This window comes from Nerophis ophidion, linkage group LG11, assembly GCF_033978795.1.
Source record: "Nerophis ophidion isolate RoL-2023_Sa linkage group LG11, RoL_Noph_v1.0, whole genome shotgun sequence".
NCBI classification, from domain to species: Eukaryota; Metazoa; Chordata; class Actinopteri; order Syngnathiformes; family Syngnathidae; genus Nerophis; species Nerophis ophidion.
In genome coordinates, this window is record NC_084621.1 from 19,495,861 (window position 1) to 19,512,343 (window position 16,483).

The 16,483-nt window shown below is 29.0% G+C and overlaps 1 protein-coding gene across 1 annotated transcript in view; it reads left to right on the plus strand.

The window, feature by feature from the left end:
* Positions 1 to 15,184, plus strand: part of ntd5 (ntl-dependent gene 5) — a 35,290-nt gene extending 20,106 nt beyond the window's left edge. Inside the window, exons 6-8 of the mRNA XM_061915297.1 lie at positions 1,345 to 1,527; positions 11,258 to 11,455; positions 11,524 to 15,184. Of these exons, the coding sequence (XP_061771281.1) occupies positions 1,345 to 1,527; positions 11,258 to 11,455; positions 11,524 to 11,615 (473 nt within the window). The 3' untranslated portion in view covers positions 11,616 to 15,184. The remainder of the gene's footprint in view (positions 1 to 1,344; positions 1,528 to 11,257; positions 11,456 to 11,523) is intronic.
* The last annotated feature ends 1,299 nt before the right edge of the window (positions 15,185 to 16,483 follow it).

Consider the following 16,483-nt stretch of genomic DNA (forward strand, 5'->3'; position numbering starts at 1 on the left):
TATTCAACTTAATATGGGTTTAAAATGATTTGCAAATCATTGTATTCCGTTTATATTTACATCTAACACAGTTTCCCAACTCATATGGAAACAGTTTTTGTATATATATGTGTATATTTATATATGTATACATATATATGAGTATATATATGTATGAATATGTAAATATGTATATAAATAAATGTATATATATGTGTATGTATGTATTCATATATGTATACATGTGTGTATGTATGTATTCATATATGTATACATATGTGTGTATGTATGTATTTATATGTAGAGGTGTATATGTATATATATATCTGTGTATATATGCATGCATATATGTGTGTGTGTATATAAATATATGCATTCATATATGTGTATGTATATATAATTATATGCATTCATATATGTGTATGTATATATGTATGTGTATATTTATATATGTATACAAATGTGTATATATGTATATATGTAAATGTGTGTATGTATGTATGTATTTATATGAATCTTTATATATATGTATACATATGTGTATGTATGTATTTATATACATGTGTATATGCATATATATGTATACATATGCGTATATATATGTGTACATATGTATGTGTATATATAAATGTATATATATGTGAATGTATGTATTTATATATGTATACATATATGTGTGTATGTATGTATTTATACATGTGTATATGTATATATAAATGTGTATATGTAGGTGTACATATATGTGTATATGTATGTATATATTTATATATATGAATACATATGTATGTATTTGTGTATAAGTATGTAAATGTGTATATGAATATATATGTTTGTGTATGTATATATATATATATATATATATATATATATATATATATATATATATATATGTAAATCCCCAAGACCTTAATTTTTATTTAAAAAAACCCCAGCATGAAACAAAAAATAACAACTTATATCAACAGACTGGTCAGAAGTGTAGATTTAAGCAATGAAAATAAATTAAAAAATGTGATAATATTTGACATTTTTTTTAACACTTTTATGAGGGGGACCTTTTCACATCCCCGAGTGTTTTTCTGCTAAAAACTGTCATTGTAAAAAAAACAAAAAAACTTGTATGTTATGAATTTATCAGCGTATTTATTTATTAATAGCAAACAACATATTTTTGGGGAAATATTTTGTTAGTTTACCATATTAAAAACAGTCTTGAGAAGAAGGGCATAAAATATAGAAAATAACCTTTTAAAAAAAGCTTCATGTTGATAAAATAAATGTAAAGTTGATGTAGAGATGTAACATGTATATGTTATTATTTTGATGATTATTCTGATGAAGTGCTGGTGTGTGTGCCCCCCCCAGAGTTGTACTGCACCCCCCCCAGCGAGGTGGCGCAGGGCTACGTGGTGGCGGTCCAGAAGACGGAGTACGAGGTGGGCTTCGAAGTCCATTACCTCTGCAAGAAGAACTTCCGGCTGGACGGAGCCCAGAAGGTCACCTGCTTGTCCAACGGCAGCTGGAGTGCAGCGCCACCTTCCTGCAGGGGTGAGAACTGCCGACTCAGCCATGTCTCTTAAACATGGCAGACTCTTAGAAGGAGGCCTTTTCAGAAATATAATGGAATATATATTTATTTTTTTTGTTCATATTTAATACATTATTTGCATTGAGGTTAGTTCCTTGAAATGGAGAAAATTTAAAATAAATACATGTTTATATTTTTCTACAGATAATTCCTTCACATTAAATAAATATAATGTAAATTATATATATAATTTTTATTTACATATATATATATATGTACACACACACTATGTATGTGTATACATATATACATACATACATAGATATCAACATATTGTGTACATAAAATGAGTTAAAAACCTAATATAAAAACGTTAGCGTGCTAACATTAACATGCTAAGATAGCAGAAGTATATACACTTCTAAGACGGCGGCAAGTTTCAAATGCCATCATTATAGGCTGTAAACAAATAAAATTAGCTTAAATGCTACTTAGAAACATTAGCATGTTAATGTTAGCACGCTAAAATGGGATGAATTGTTATACTTCCAAGATGGTGTCAAGTATAAAACGCCACAATTTGTAGGTTTTAACAAATACAATGAGCTATAAGCCTAACATAAAAATGTTAGCATGCTAACATTAACATGCTAAGATCAGAGAAGTATATATACTTCTAAAATGGCGGCAAGTTTCAAACGCCATCATTTTGGGCTGTAAACGAATACAATTAGCTTAACTGATTGTTGGAAAAGTTACCATGTTAATGTTAGCACGCTAATTTGCGTCAAGCTGTAATACTTCTAAGATGGTGTCAAGTATTAATACCATTATTTTTAGGTTCCAACTAGTAAAATTTGCAAAAATGCTAGCTTTTAAACGCTAACATGCTAGCATTAGCATACTAAATAAGAAAAATAAGCATACTTTTAAGATGGTGCCAAGTATCAAGACTTAAAGTGAATAAAAAAAGTGTATCTGTATATCTATATATGTGTGTGTATGTAAATATGTATACATATAAATGTGTGTATATATATATATATATATATATATACACACACACATATATCTACACACACACACATTATATATAAATACACACATATATACCGTGTGTGTATATATATATACTTATACAGTATGTAAATATATACACATACATTATATCTATATACACACATTATACATATATATGTGTGTGTTTGTATGGATATATATACAATGTACGTGTATATATATACCCACACACACATTATATATATATGAGTATATAATTACATATATGTATATATACATACACACACATATATGTGTGTAACATACACACATATATGTATACATATATATATACACACACAAATCATACACATGTATATTTACATATATATATATATATATATATATATATACACACACACATATTATACGTGCATATACATATATTTGTATATATGTATAAATATATATATATATGGATGTTATTTTGTCAAAAAAAGAAGCATTTTTTATTCCAAATAGCAGAAGTAGTAGAAAGATGTTTATTGGAAGGCAGACATTTTTTTAGTCAAATACGTTTTTATGTAATATTGAATATAAATATTCCATATTATTAGTTTTTCCCCCCTACAAACAATTGTTTTGAACTAAACTAATACATACTATCTTTATTATTATTATATGTATTTTAAAATGCATAAATCGAACAATGTATGATACAATAAAACTGAAAATATAACAACATCCATCCATCCATTTCTACCGCTTATTTCCTTTGGGGTCACGGGGGTCACTGGAGCCTATATCAGCTACAATAACAAAATATAAAGGTGATAGGTTGATTGGCAACACTAAATGGTCCCTAGTGTGTGAAGGTTGTCTGTATACTGTATCTGTGTTGGCCCTGGGATGAGGTGGCCACTTGTCCAGGGTGTACCCCTTCTTCCACCTGATTGTAGCTGAGATAAGCACCAGCGCCCCCCGCCACCCCAAAGGGAATAAGCGGTTGTAAATGGATGGATGGATGGAAAATACACAAACCAAAGAAATAAATATATGTCAAAACATTTTTTCGTGTGAAGGCAAGTGAGTCGTCAACAATGTAAGAAGGAACAAAACATATATTTATTAAAATGTATACTGTATGATACATGTATAAATGTGTACTGTATGATACATGTATACTGTATGATACATGTATACTGTATGATACATGTATAAATGTGTACTGTATGATACATGTATACTGTATGATACTTGTATAAATGTATGATACATGTATGATACATGTATACTGTATGACGCATGTATAAATGTATGATACATGTATAAATGTATACTGTGTGATACATGTAAAAAAAGTATGATACACGTAAAAATGTATGAAACATGTATAAATGTATGATACATGTATAAATGTATACTGTATGATACATGTATAAATGTATGATACATGTATAAATGTATACTGTATGAAACATGTAGAAATGTACGATACATGTATAAATGTATGATACATGTATAAATGTATACTGTATGATACATGTATAAAAGTATGATACATGTATAAATGTGTACTGTATGATACATGTATAAATGTATACTGTATGATACATGTATAAAAGTGTGATATATCTATAAATGTATATCGATGATACATGTATAAATGTATGATACATGTATAAATGTATACTGTATGATACATGTATAAAAGTATAATATATCTATAAATGTATATCAATGATACATGTATACTGTATGATACATGTATAAAAGTATGATATATCTATAAATGTATATCGATGATACATGTATAAATGTATGATACATGTATAAATGTATACTGTATGATACATGTATAAAAGTATGATACATGTATAAATGTATACTGTATGATACATGTATAAATGTATGATACATGTATAAATGTGTACTGTATGATACATGTATACTGTAGGATACATGTATAAATGTATGATACATGTATAAATGTATACTGTATGATACATGTATACTGTATGATACATGTATAAATGTGTACTGTATGATACATGTATAAATGTGTACTGTTTGATACATGTATAAATGTATGATACATGTATACTGTATGATACATGTATACTGTATGATACATGTATAAAAGTATGATATATCTATAAATGTATATCGATGATACATGTATAAATGTATGATACATGTATAAATGTATACTGTATGATACATGTATAAAAGTATGATACATGTATAAATGTATACTGTATGATACATGTATAAATGTATGATACATGTATAAATGTGTACTGTATGATACATGTATACTGTAGGATACATGTATAAATGTATGATACATGTATAAATGTATACTGTATGATACATGTATACTGTATGATACATGTATAAATGTGTACTGTATGATACATGTATAAATGTGTACTGTTTGATACATGTATAAATGTATGATACATGTATACTGTATGATACATGTATACTGTATGATACATGTATAAATGTGTACTGTATGATACATGTATACTGTATGATACATGTATAAATGTATGATACATGTATACTGTATGATACATGTATAAATGTATACTGTACAATACATGTATAAATGTAGGATACATGTATAAATGTATACTGAATGATACATGTATAAATGTATACTGTATGATACATGTATAAATGTATACTGTATGATACAGGTAGAAATGTATACTGAATAATACATGTATAAATGTATACTGTATGATACATGTATAAATGTATACTGTATGATACAGGTAGAAATGTATACTGTGTGATACATGTAGAAATGTATGATACGTGTATACTATATGATACATGTATAAATGCATACTGTATGATACATGTATAAATGTATGATACATGTATACTGCATGATACATGTATATTGTATGATACATGTATAAATGTGTACTGTATGATACATGTATACTGTGTGATACATGTATAAATGTATACTTTATGATACATGTATAAATGTGTACTGTATGATACATGTATAAAAGTGTGATACATCTATAAATGTATACTGTATGATACATGTATACTGTATGATACATGTATAAATGTATGATTCATGTATAAATGTATGATACATTTATAGATGTATACTGTATGATACAGATATAAACATATGATACATGTATAAATGTATGATACATGTATACTGTATGATACATGTATAAATGTATAAATGTATGATACACGTATACATGTATACTGTGTGATACATGTATAAATGTATGATACATGTATAAATGTATACTGTGTGATACATGTATAAAAGTGTGATACATCTATAAATGTATACTGTATGATACATGTATACTGTATGATACATTTATAAATGTATGATACATGTATAAATGTGTACTGTATGATACATGTATACTGTAGGATACATGTATAAATATATGATACATGTATAAATGTATACTGTATGATACATGTATAAATGTGTACTGTATGATACATGTATAAATGTGTACTGTTTGATACATGTATAAATGTATGATACATGTATAAATGTATACTGTATGATACATTTATAAATTTGTACTGTATGATACATGTATACTGTATAATACATGTATAAATGTATGATACATGTATAAATGTATACTGTATGATACATGTATAAATGTATACTGTACAATACATGTATAAATGTATGATACATGTATAAATGTATACGGAATGATACATGTATAAATGTATACTGTATGATACAGGTAGAAATGTATACTGTGTGATACATGTATAAATGTATGATACATGTATACTGTATGATACATGTATAAATGCATACTGAATGATACATGTATAAATGTATGATACATGTATACTGCATGATACATGTATATTGTATGATACATGTATAAACGTGTACTGTATGATACATGTACACTGTATGATACATGTATAAATGTATACTGTATGATACATGTATAAAAGTGTGATACATCTATAAATGTATACTGTATGATACATGTATACTGTATGATACATGTATAAATGTATGATACATTTATAGATGTATACTGTATGATACAGATATAAACGTATGATACATGTATAAATGTATGATACATGTATACTGTATGATACATGTATAAATGTATACTTTATGATACATGTATAAATGTGTACTGTATGATACATGTATAAAAGTGTGATACATCTATAAATGTATACTGTATGATACATGTATACTGTATGATACATGTATAAATGTATGATTCATGTATAAATGTATGATACATTTATAGATGTATACTGTATGATACAGATATAAACATATGATACATGTATAAATGTATGATACATGTATACTGTATGATACATGTATAAATGTATAAATGTATGATACACGTATACATGTATACTGTGTGATACATGTATAAATGTATGATACATGTATAAATGTATACTGTATGATACATGTATAAAAGTGTGATACATCTATAAATGTATACTGTATGATACATGTATACTGTATGATACATGTATAAATGTATGATACATGTATAAATGTGTACTGTATGATACATGTATACTGTAGGATACATGTATAAATGTATGATACATGTATAAATGTATACTGTATGATACATGTATAAATGTGTACTGTATGATACATGTATAAATGTGTACTGTTTGATACATGTATAAATGTATGATACATGTATAAATGTATACTGTATGATACATGTATAAATTTGTACTGTATGATACATGTATACTGTATAATACATGTATAAATGTATGATACATGTATAAATGTATACTGTACAATACATGTATAAATGTATGATACATGTATAAATGTATACTGAATGATACATGTATAAATGTATACTGTATATACATGTATAAATGTATACTGTATAATACAGGTAGAAATGTATACTGTGTGATACATGTATAAATGTATGATACATGTATACTGTATGATACATGTATAAATGCATACTGAATGATACATGTATAAATGTATGATACATGTATACTGCATGATACATGTATATTGTATGATACATGTATAAACGTGTACTGTATGATACATGTATACTGTATGATACATGTATAAATGTATACTGTATGATACATGTATAAAAGTGTGATACATCTATAAATGTATACTGTATGATACATGTATACTGTATGATACATGTATAAATGTATGATACATTTATAGATGTATACTGTATGATACAGATATAAACATATGATACATGTATAAATGTATGATACATGTATACTGTATGATACATGTATAAATGTATGATACATGTATAAATGTATACTGTATGATACATGTATAAATGTATACTGTGTGATACATGTATAAATGTATGATACATGTATAAATGTATGATACATGTATAAATGTATACTGTATGATACATGTATAAAAGTGTGATACATCTATAAATGTATACTGTATGATACATATATACTGTATGATACATGTATAAATGTATGATACATGTATAAATGTATGATTCATGTATAAATGTATGATACATATAGATGTATACTGTATGATACATGTATAAATGTATGATACATGTATAAATGTATACTGTATGATACATGTATAAATGTATACTGTGTGATACATGTAGAAATGTATGATACATGTAGAAATGTATACTGTATGATACATGTATAAATGTATACTCTATGATACATGTATAAATGTATGATACATGTATAAATGTATGATACATGTATACTGCATGATACATATACAAATGTATACTGTATGATACATGTATACTGTATGATACATGTATAAATGTGTACTGTATGATACATGTATAAATGTATACTGTATGATACATGTATAAAAGTGTGATACATCTATAAATGTGTACTGTATGATACATGTATAAATGTATGATACATGTATAAATGTATGATTCATGTATAAATGTATACTGTATGATACATGTATAAATGTATGATACATGTATAAATGTATGATACATGTATAAATGTATGATTCATGTATAAATGTATACTGTATGATACATGTATAAATGTATGATACATGTATAAATGTATGATTCATGTATAAATGTATACTGTATGATACATGTATAAATGTATGATACATGTATAAATGTATGATACATGTATAAATGTATGATTCATGTATAAATGTATACTGTATGATACATGTATAAATGTATGATACATGTATAAATGTATGATTCATGTATAAAAGTGTGATACATCTATAAATGTATACTGTATGATACATGTATACTGTATGATACATGTATAAATGTATGATACATGTATAAATGTATGATACATGTATAAATATATGATACATGTGAGGACTCTTCTTCGGCATGGTAATGCCGGTGTGGTTTTCCCGTGGATGCGTCGAAGCAGAACACAGCATAGGTAAGATAAAGGGTATTTATTTAATAACAAAAGTCTATGAACAAAAACACTGGTGTAAAGAGAAAAGGTAAACAAAAGACGCTAGCGTGAAAGCTAGGATAAAACACAAGGAAAACTAAAACTTGGTACGAGGACACAAAAGAGTAAACAAAAACATTCAGCATGAAAGCTGGATTATAAAGTGGCTTAGCGTAAGAGCTACCGAGAAAATACATACGAAGGATGAGAGTCGTCACTGATGCGCGTGGGCAAATTAGGATCCGAGAGTGAGTGAACAGAAAAGGTGAGCTTAAATAGGAGGGTGATAATTATTAGCAGGTGTGTGGTGCGAGACTAGCAGGTGGACTGATGAGTGACTATGGTGACAAAGCAAACAGGAAATAAGGAGTCGGAGAAATATACAAAATAGAAAAATAAATAGTGTAGATCTGAGCAGCAGATCGCAACAATACATGTATACTGTATGATACATGTATGAATGTATGATGCATGTATAAATGTATACTGTGTGATACATGTAGAAATGTATGATACATGTATAAATGTATACTGTGTGATACATGTAGAAATGTATGATACATGTAGAAATGTATGATACATGTATAAAAGTGTGATACATCTATAAATGTATACTGTATGATACATGTATACTGTATGATACATGTATAAATGTATGATACATGTATAAATGTATGATTCATGTATAAATGTATGATACATATATAGATGTATACTGTATGATACATGTATAAATGTATGATACATGTATAAATGTATACTGTATAATACATGTATAAATGTATACGGTATGATACATGTATGAATGTAGGATACATGTATAAATGTAAGATTCATGTATAAATGTATGATACATGTATACTGCATGATACATTTATAAATGTATACTGTATGGTACATGTATACTGTATGATACATGTATAAATGTGTACTGTATGATACATGTATACTGTATCATACATGTACAAATGTGTACTGTATGATACATGTATAAATGTATGATACATGTATAAATGTATACTGTATGATACATGTATAAATGTATACTGTATGATACATGTATAAATTTATACGTATGATACATGTATAAAAGTGTGATACATCTATAAATGTATACTGTATGATACATGTATACTGTATGATACATGTATAAATGTATACTGTATGATACATGTATAAAAGTGTGATACATCTATAAATGTATACTGTATGATACATGTATAAATGTATGATTCATGTATAAATGTATGATTCATGTATAAATGTATGATACATGTATAGATGTATACTGTATGATACATGTATAAATGTATACTGTATGATACATGTATAAATGTGTACTGTATGGTACATGTAGAAATGTATGATACATGTATAAATGTATACTGTATGATACATCTATAAATGAATACTGTATGAAACATGTATAAAAGTATGATACATCTATAAATGAATACTGTATGAAACATGTATAAAAGTATGATACATGTATAAATGTATACTGTATGATACATGTATACATTTGTACTGTATGATACATGTATACTGCATGATACATATATAAATGTATACTGTATGATACATGTATAAATATATACTGTATGATACATGTAGAAACATATACTCTGACGCAAAACAACAACCCCAAAACAAAACAACAAAAAATAAAAATAAAATAAATTAAAAAAATCTATTTTTGGTAAAGGCAAAACATTTACAACACAAAGACAGTTGAAAGATCAGCTGGTGATGTTTGTCAACCTTACACATAATACTTGTACTGTCATACTTGTATCAAGTTTGATACTTTTATTAGGTTTGATACTCTTATCAAATTTGATACTTTTATGGGAAGACATGAAGTTTGATTTAATACTTTTATTAAATGTGATACTTTTATTAAGTTTGATACCTTTATGGGAGGCCATTTATTAAGTTTGATACAGTTATCAAGTTTGATTTAATACTTTTATCAAGTTGGTTTAATACATTTATTACGTTTGATACTTTTATCAAGTTTGATTTAATACTTTTATTACGTTTGATATTTTTATTAAGTTTATTACGTTTGATACTTTTACTAGGTTTGATACTTTTATCAAATTTGATACTTTTATGGGAAGACATTTATTAAGTTTGATATTTAATTAAAGTATCAAACTTAATTAAAGTTTGATACTTTAATAGGAAGACATTTATCAGGTTTGATAGTTTAGTGGGGAGACATATAAGTGCGATGATGAAGGAGGCGTCCCTAATGATGTGTCCCCTGTGTGTTTGTGCCGCCAGCTCGCTGCCTGATCCCCGCCCACAGGAGCCGCGTGATGATTGACGGCGTGAAGCGTTGGCCCCTGGACGTGACGGACGCCATGGTGGCCCACGGACAGCAGGTCACCTTCTACTGCAAACACCCTCAGCTCCCGTGCAGCCTGGCCACCAGCCACACCTGCCATGATGGCCAGCTGCCGCCGCCCGCCTGCTACCTCGGTGAGCCAGCGGCTGCCCTCCCCGCTCTCGCCGCCCGCCATCTTGACCGCCCTCTCTCTCTCTCTCAGAGCCCACCTGGCTGCAGTACAAACTCTTCCCTCACCGCCTGGTCTCCGAGATACCCGCCTGCCACCTGCCGGCCAACGCCACCGCCGTCTGAGCCAGGAGACACTTCATTAGGTACACCTGCTGCTTGTTGTTGTTGTCCTTTGCAAGATGGCCGCCGACAACCAATACAGTAGAACCCGTTTGCCCATGCTAACGTTAGCATGCTAACTGGAAAGTTAGCGTTCTTCTAAAAATGGCGTCAAGTATTAAAAGCCATCGTTTTTATGTTGGAATGAATGAAATGAGCAAAAATGCTAGCATAAATCGTTACCGTGCTAATGTTAGCATTTATAACGTAGAAAAAGTTAGCGTTCTTCTAAAAATTGCGCCAAGTATTTAAAGTCATAGTTTTTTGGTTTGAATGAAGGGAATTAGCAAAAATGCTAAAAAAAAAAGGATTACCATGCGTACATTAGCATTCTTCTAAAAATGGCGTCAAGTATTTAAAGTCATAGTTTTTTGGTTTGAATGAAGGAAAATGCTAACATAAATGATTACCGTGCTAAGGTTAGCATTCTTCTAAAAATGGCGTCAAGTATTAAAAGCCATTGTTTTTATGTTGGAATGAATGAAATGAGCAAAAATGCTAGCATAAATCGTTACTGTGCTAATGTTAGCATTTATAACGTAGGAAAAGTTAACGTTCTTCTAAAAAAGGCGGCAAGTATTAAAAGTCATAGTTTTTTGGTTTGAATGAAGGAAAATAGCAAAAATGCTAACATAAATGATTACCGTGCTAACGTTAGCATTCTTCTAAAAATGGCGTCAAGTATTAAAAGCCATAAGATAGCAAAAATGCTAACATAAATTAGCATTCTTTTAAAAATGGCATGAAGTATTAAAAGCCATAAGTTTTTTGGTTTGAATGAAGGAAAATAGCAAAAATGCTAACATAAATTATCATTCTTCTGAAAATGACGTCAAGTATTAAAAGCCATAAGATAGCACAAATGTTAACATGAATAAGCATTTTTCTAAAAATGGCGTCAAGTATTAAAAGCCATAAGTTTTTTGGTTTCAATGAAGGAAAATAGCAAAAATGCTAATATAAATGATTACTGTGCTAAGGTTAGCATTCTTCTAAAAATGGCGTCAAGTATTAAAAGCCATAGTTTTTTGCTTTGAATGAAGGGAATTATCAAAAATGCTAACATACATGATAACGATAACATTATAACTTAGGAAAAGTTAGCGTTCTGCTTAATATGCCGTCAAGTATTGAAAGCCATTATTTTTATGTTGGAATGAATGAAATGAAAAAAATGCTAGCATAAATCGTTACTGTGCTAACATTAGCGTTCTTCAAAATATGGCATCAAATATAAAAGCCATCATTTTTATGTTGGAATGAATGAAATTAGCAAAAATGCTACCATAAATCATTAGCGCGCTAACTTTAGCATTTACGACGTAGAAAAAGTTAGCGTTCTTGTAAATATGACGTCATGTATTAAAAGCCATGTTTTTTTTTGGTTTGAATGAAGGGTGTTAGCAAAAGTGCCAACATAAATTATTACTGTGCTAACGATAGCATTATAACATAAGAAAAGTTTTTGTTCTTCTAAAAATGGCTTCCAGTATTTGCAAGCTATAATTTTGTATGTTGGAATGAGCAACAATGCTAACAGAAAGTATTACCGTGCTGATGTTAGCATTCTGCTACTGCTAAATATGCCGTCAAATATTGCAAGCCATAATTTTTATGTTGGAATGAATGAAATGAGGAAAAATAACGTTGGAAAAGTTAGCCAAATTTTTTTTGTTTAAATGAAGGGAATTAACAAAAATGCTAACAGAAATTATTGCTGTGCTATCGTTAGCAGTATAACGCAGAACAAGTTAGCATTCTCAATGAAATGAACACAAATGCCAGCATAAATTATTGCCGTGCTAACTTTAGCATTTATGACGTTGTAAAAGTTAGCGTTCTTCTAAAAATGACGTCATGTATTAAAAGCCATGGGTTTTTGGTTTGAATGAAAGGTATTAGCAAAAATGCTAGCATAAATTATTGCCGTGCTAACTTTAGCATTTATGACGTTGTAAAAGTTAGCGTTCTTCTAAAAATGACGTCATGTATTAAAAGCCATGGGTTTTTGGTTTGAATGAAAGTTATTAGCAAAAATGCTAGCATAAATTATTGCTGTGCTAATGTTAGCATTCTTAATGAAATGAGCAAAAATGCTAGCATAAATTATTGCCATGCTAACTTTGGCATTTATGACGTGGGAAAAGTTAGCGTTCTTCTAAAAATGACGTCAAGTATTAAAAAGCCATAATTTTTTTTGTTTGAATGAAGGGAATTAGCAAAAATGCTAACAAATTATTACAATGGTAACATTACCACGCTAACATACGAAAAGTTAGCGTACTTAGATTGCGTCGAGTATCAAAAGCGATTATTTTTAGGTTCAAATGAATGCAGTTTGCGAAAACAATAGCCTGCTAACATAAGAAAAGTTAGCATACAACTAAGATGGCGTCAAGTAATCAAAGCTATTATTTTCAGGTTTGAATGAATGAAGTGAACAGAAATGCAAGCATAAATTATTAACATGCTAACATTAGCATTATAGCACAGGAAAAAATGACATACCTTTAAGATGGCATCAAGTATCATACGCTGTCAGTTTTAGGTTGGAATGAATAAAATGTGCAAAAATGCTAGCATTAAACATAAGCGTCAAGTATTAAAAAGCCGTCATTTTTATGTTGGAATGAATGGAGTTAGTAAAAATGCTAGCATAAATTTTCACCGTGCTTACATTACCATGCAAACTTTAAAAAAGTCAGCGTACTTTTAGGATGCTGTCAAATATTAAAAGCTATGATGTTTAAGCTTAAATTAATACAATTTGCAAGAATCTTAGCAGAAAACATTATTCAAAACTGCAAACTATTCTACTAGCATGCTAACATGAAAATAAGTTGGCGTCAAGTGTCAAAAGACGTTATTTTTAGGTTCGAAATAATGCAATTAGCAAAAATCCAAACATAAAACATTAGCATGCTAACATAGGAACATACTACTAAGATGGCATCAAGTATTACATTTTTTTAGGCTTGGATAACATATATTTTTTAGCATAAAACATTAGCATGCTAACATAGGAACATTTAACATACTTCTAGGATGGGTCAAGTATTAAAAGCTTTTAGGTTTGAATAAGTAAAATAAGCCAATTTTATTTTAGCATAAATCATTAGCATGCTAACATCAAAATGCAAACATTGGAACACTTAGCATACGTCTCAGGTGGCATCAAGTATTTAATTCTGTGGCTTTTAGGTTTGAATAAGTAAAATAAGCACACAAAAAAAATAGCATGCTAACATTAGCCTTTGTTGACTGACATGTACATGTTGACGTTTTAGACAGATGTCGACATAATCGGGTTCTACGGTATTTTATTGGCTGTGTCACTACTTTGCTTTGTCACCTTCAAACACTGAGCTAAGTTGCTGTGTTCAGCTAGCTTAGCATAGCTTGAGCTACATTGCATTGATTCTAGCATCTTTAATGTGCAAAAAGTTTTAAAGTGTTTTTCAATATTTGTTTTATTTCTACATTTCCTCTTCTTCACGTTTTATATTGTTTTGAAATAAACTTTTGTCAACACATTTGCATCTTCCGCCTCGTTATTCGTGAGACTAGAAAATTCTAGCGAAAATTTTGACGGGCCTACTATGAACCTCTGTCTATGCTATGCTAGCTAAAAGGCTAACACAAGTTAGCGTGCTTATATTTCTAAGATGGAAACAGGTCTAAAATTCATGGTTTTAAATGGGCAAAATGAGCTAAAATGCTAGCATAAAACATTACCCCTGCTACTGTTAACTTGATAACCTTTCGATGAAAAGTTAGCGTACCTCTGTGATGGCACCAATTATGAATCAAATACCTAAAACTAAAAGTTAGCATGTTAACATGGGAAAAGTTAGCATACAATCCCCATTACGCCAGGTATCAAAATGAATGATTAAGTTTAAAATGCTAGCATAAAATGTTAATTGAGTGAGCATACTTATAAGATAGCGCCTAATCATTAAAATTTAGTATACTTTTAAGAGGGTGTTCAATATCAAAAGCCATAATTTTTATGTTGGAATGAGCAAAAATGCTAGCATTAAACATAGGCGTCAAGTATTAAAAAGCCGTCATTTTTATGTTTCGAATGAATGGAGTTAGCAAAAATGCTAGCATAAATTATTACTGTGCTTACATGACCATGCAAACTTGAGAAAAGTTTGCATAATTTTAAGACGGCGTCAAATATTAAAAGCTATGTTTTGGCCTAAATTAATACAATTTGCCAGAATCTTAGCAGAATACATTAGCATGCTAGCATGGAAAATAAGTTGGCGTCAAGTGTCAAAAGGCGTTATTTTTAGGTTCGAAATAATGCAATTGGCAAAAATCCCAACATAAAACATTAGCATGCTAACGTAGGAACATACTACTAAGAAGGCGTCAAGTATTAAAAGCTTTTAGGTTTGAAAAAGTTAAATAAGCACATTTTCTTAGCATAAAACATTAGCATGCTAACATAGGACCACTTAACATACTACTAAGATGGCCCCAAATATTAAAAGCTTTAAGGTTTGAAAAAGTAAAATAAGCAGATTTTCTAAGCATAAAACATTAGCATACTAACATAGGACCACTTAACATACTTCTAAGATGGAGTCAAGTATTAAAAGCTTTTAGGTTTGAATAAGTAAAATTAGCAAAAAAATGTGAGCATAAAACATTAGCATGCTAACATAGGAACATTTCACATACTTCTAAGATGGTGTCAAGTATTAAAAGCTTTTATGTTTGAAAAAGTAAAATAAGCACATTTTTTTTTTTAGCATAAAACATTAGCATGCTAACATAGGACTATTTCACATACTTCTAAGATGGCGTCAAGTATTAAA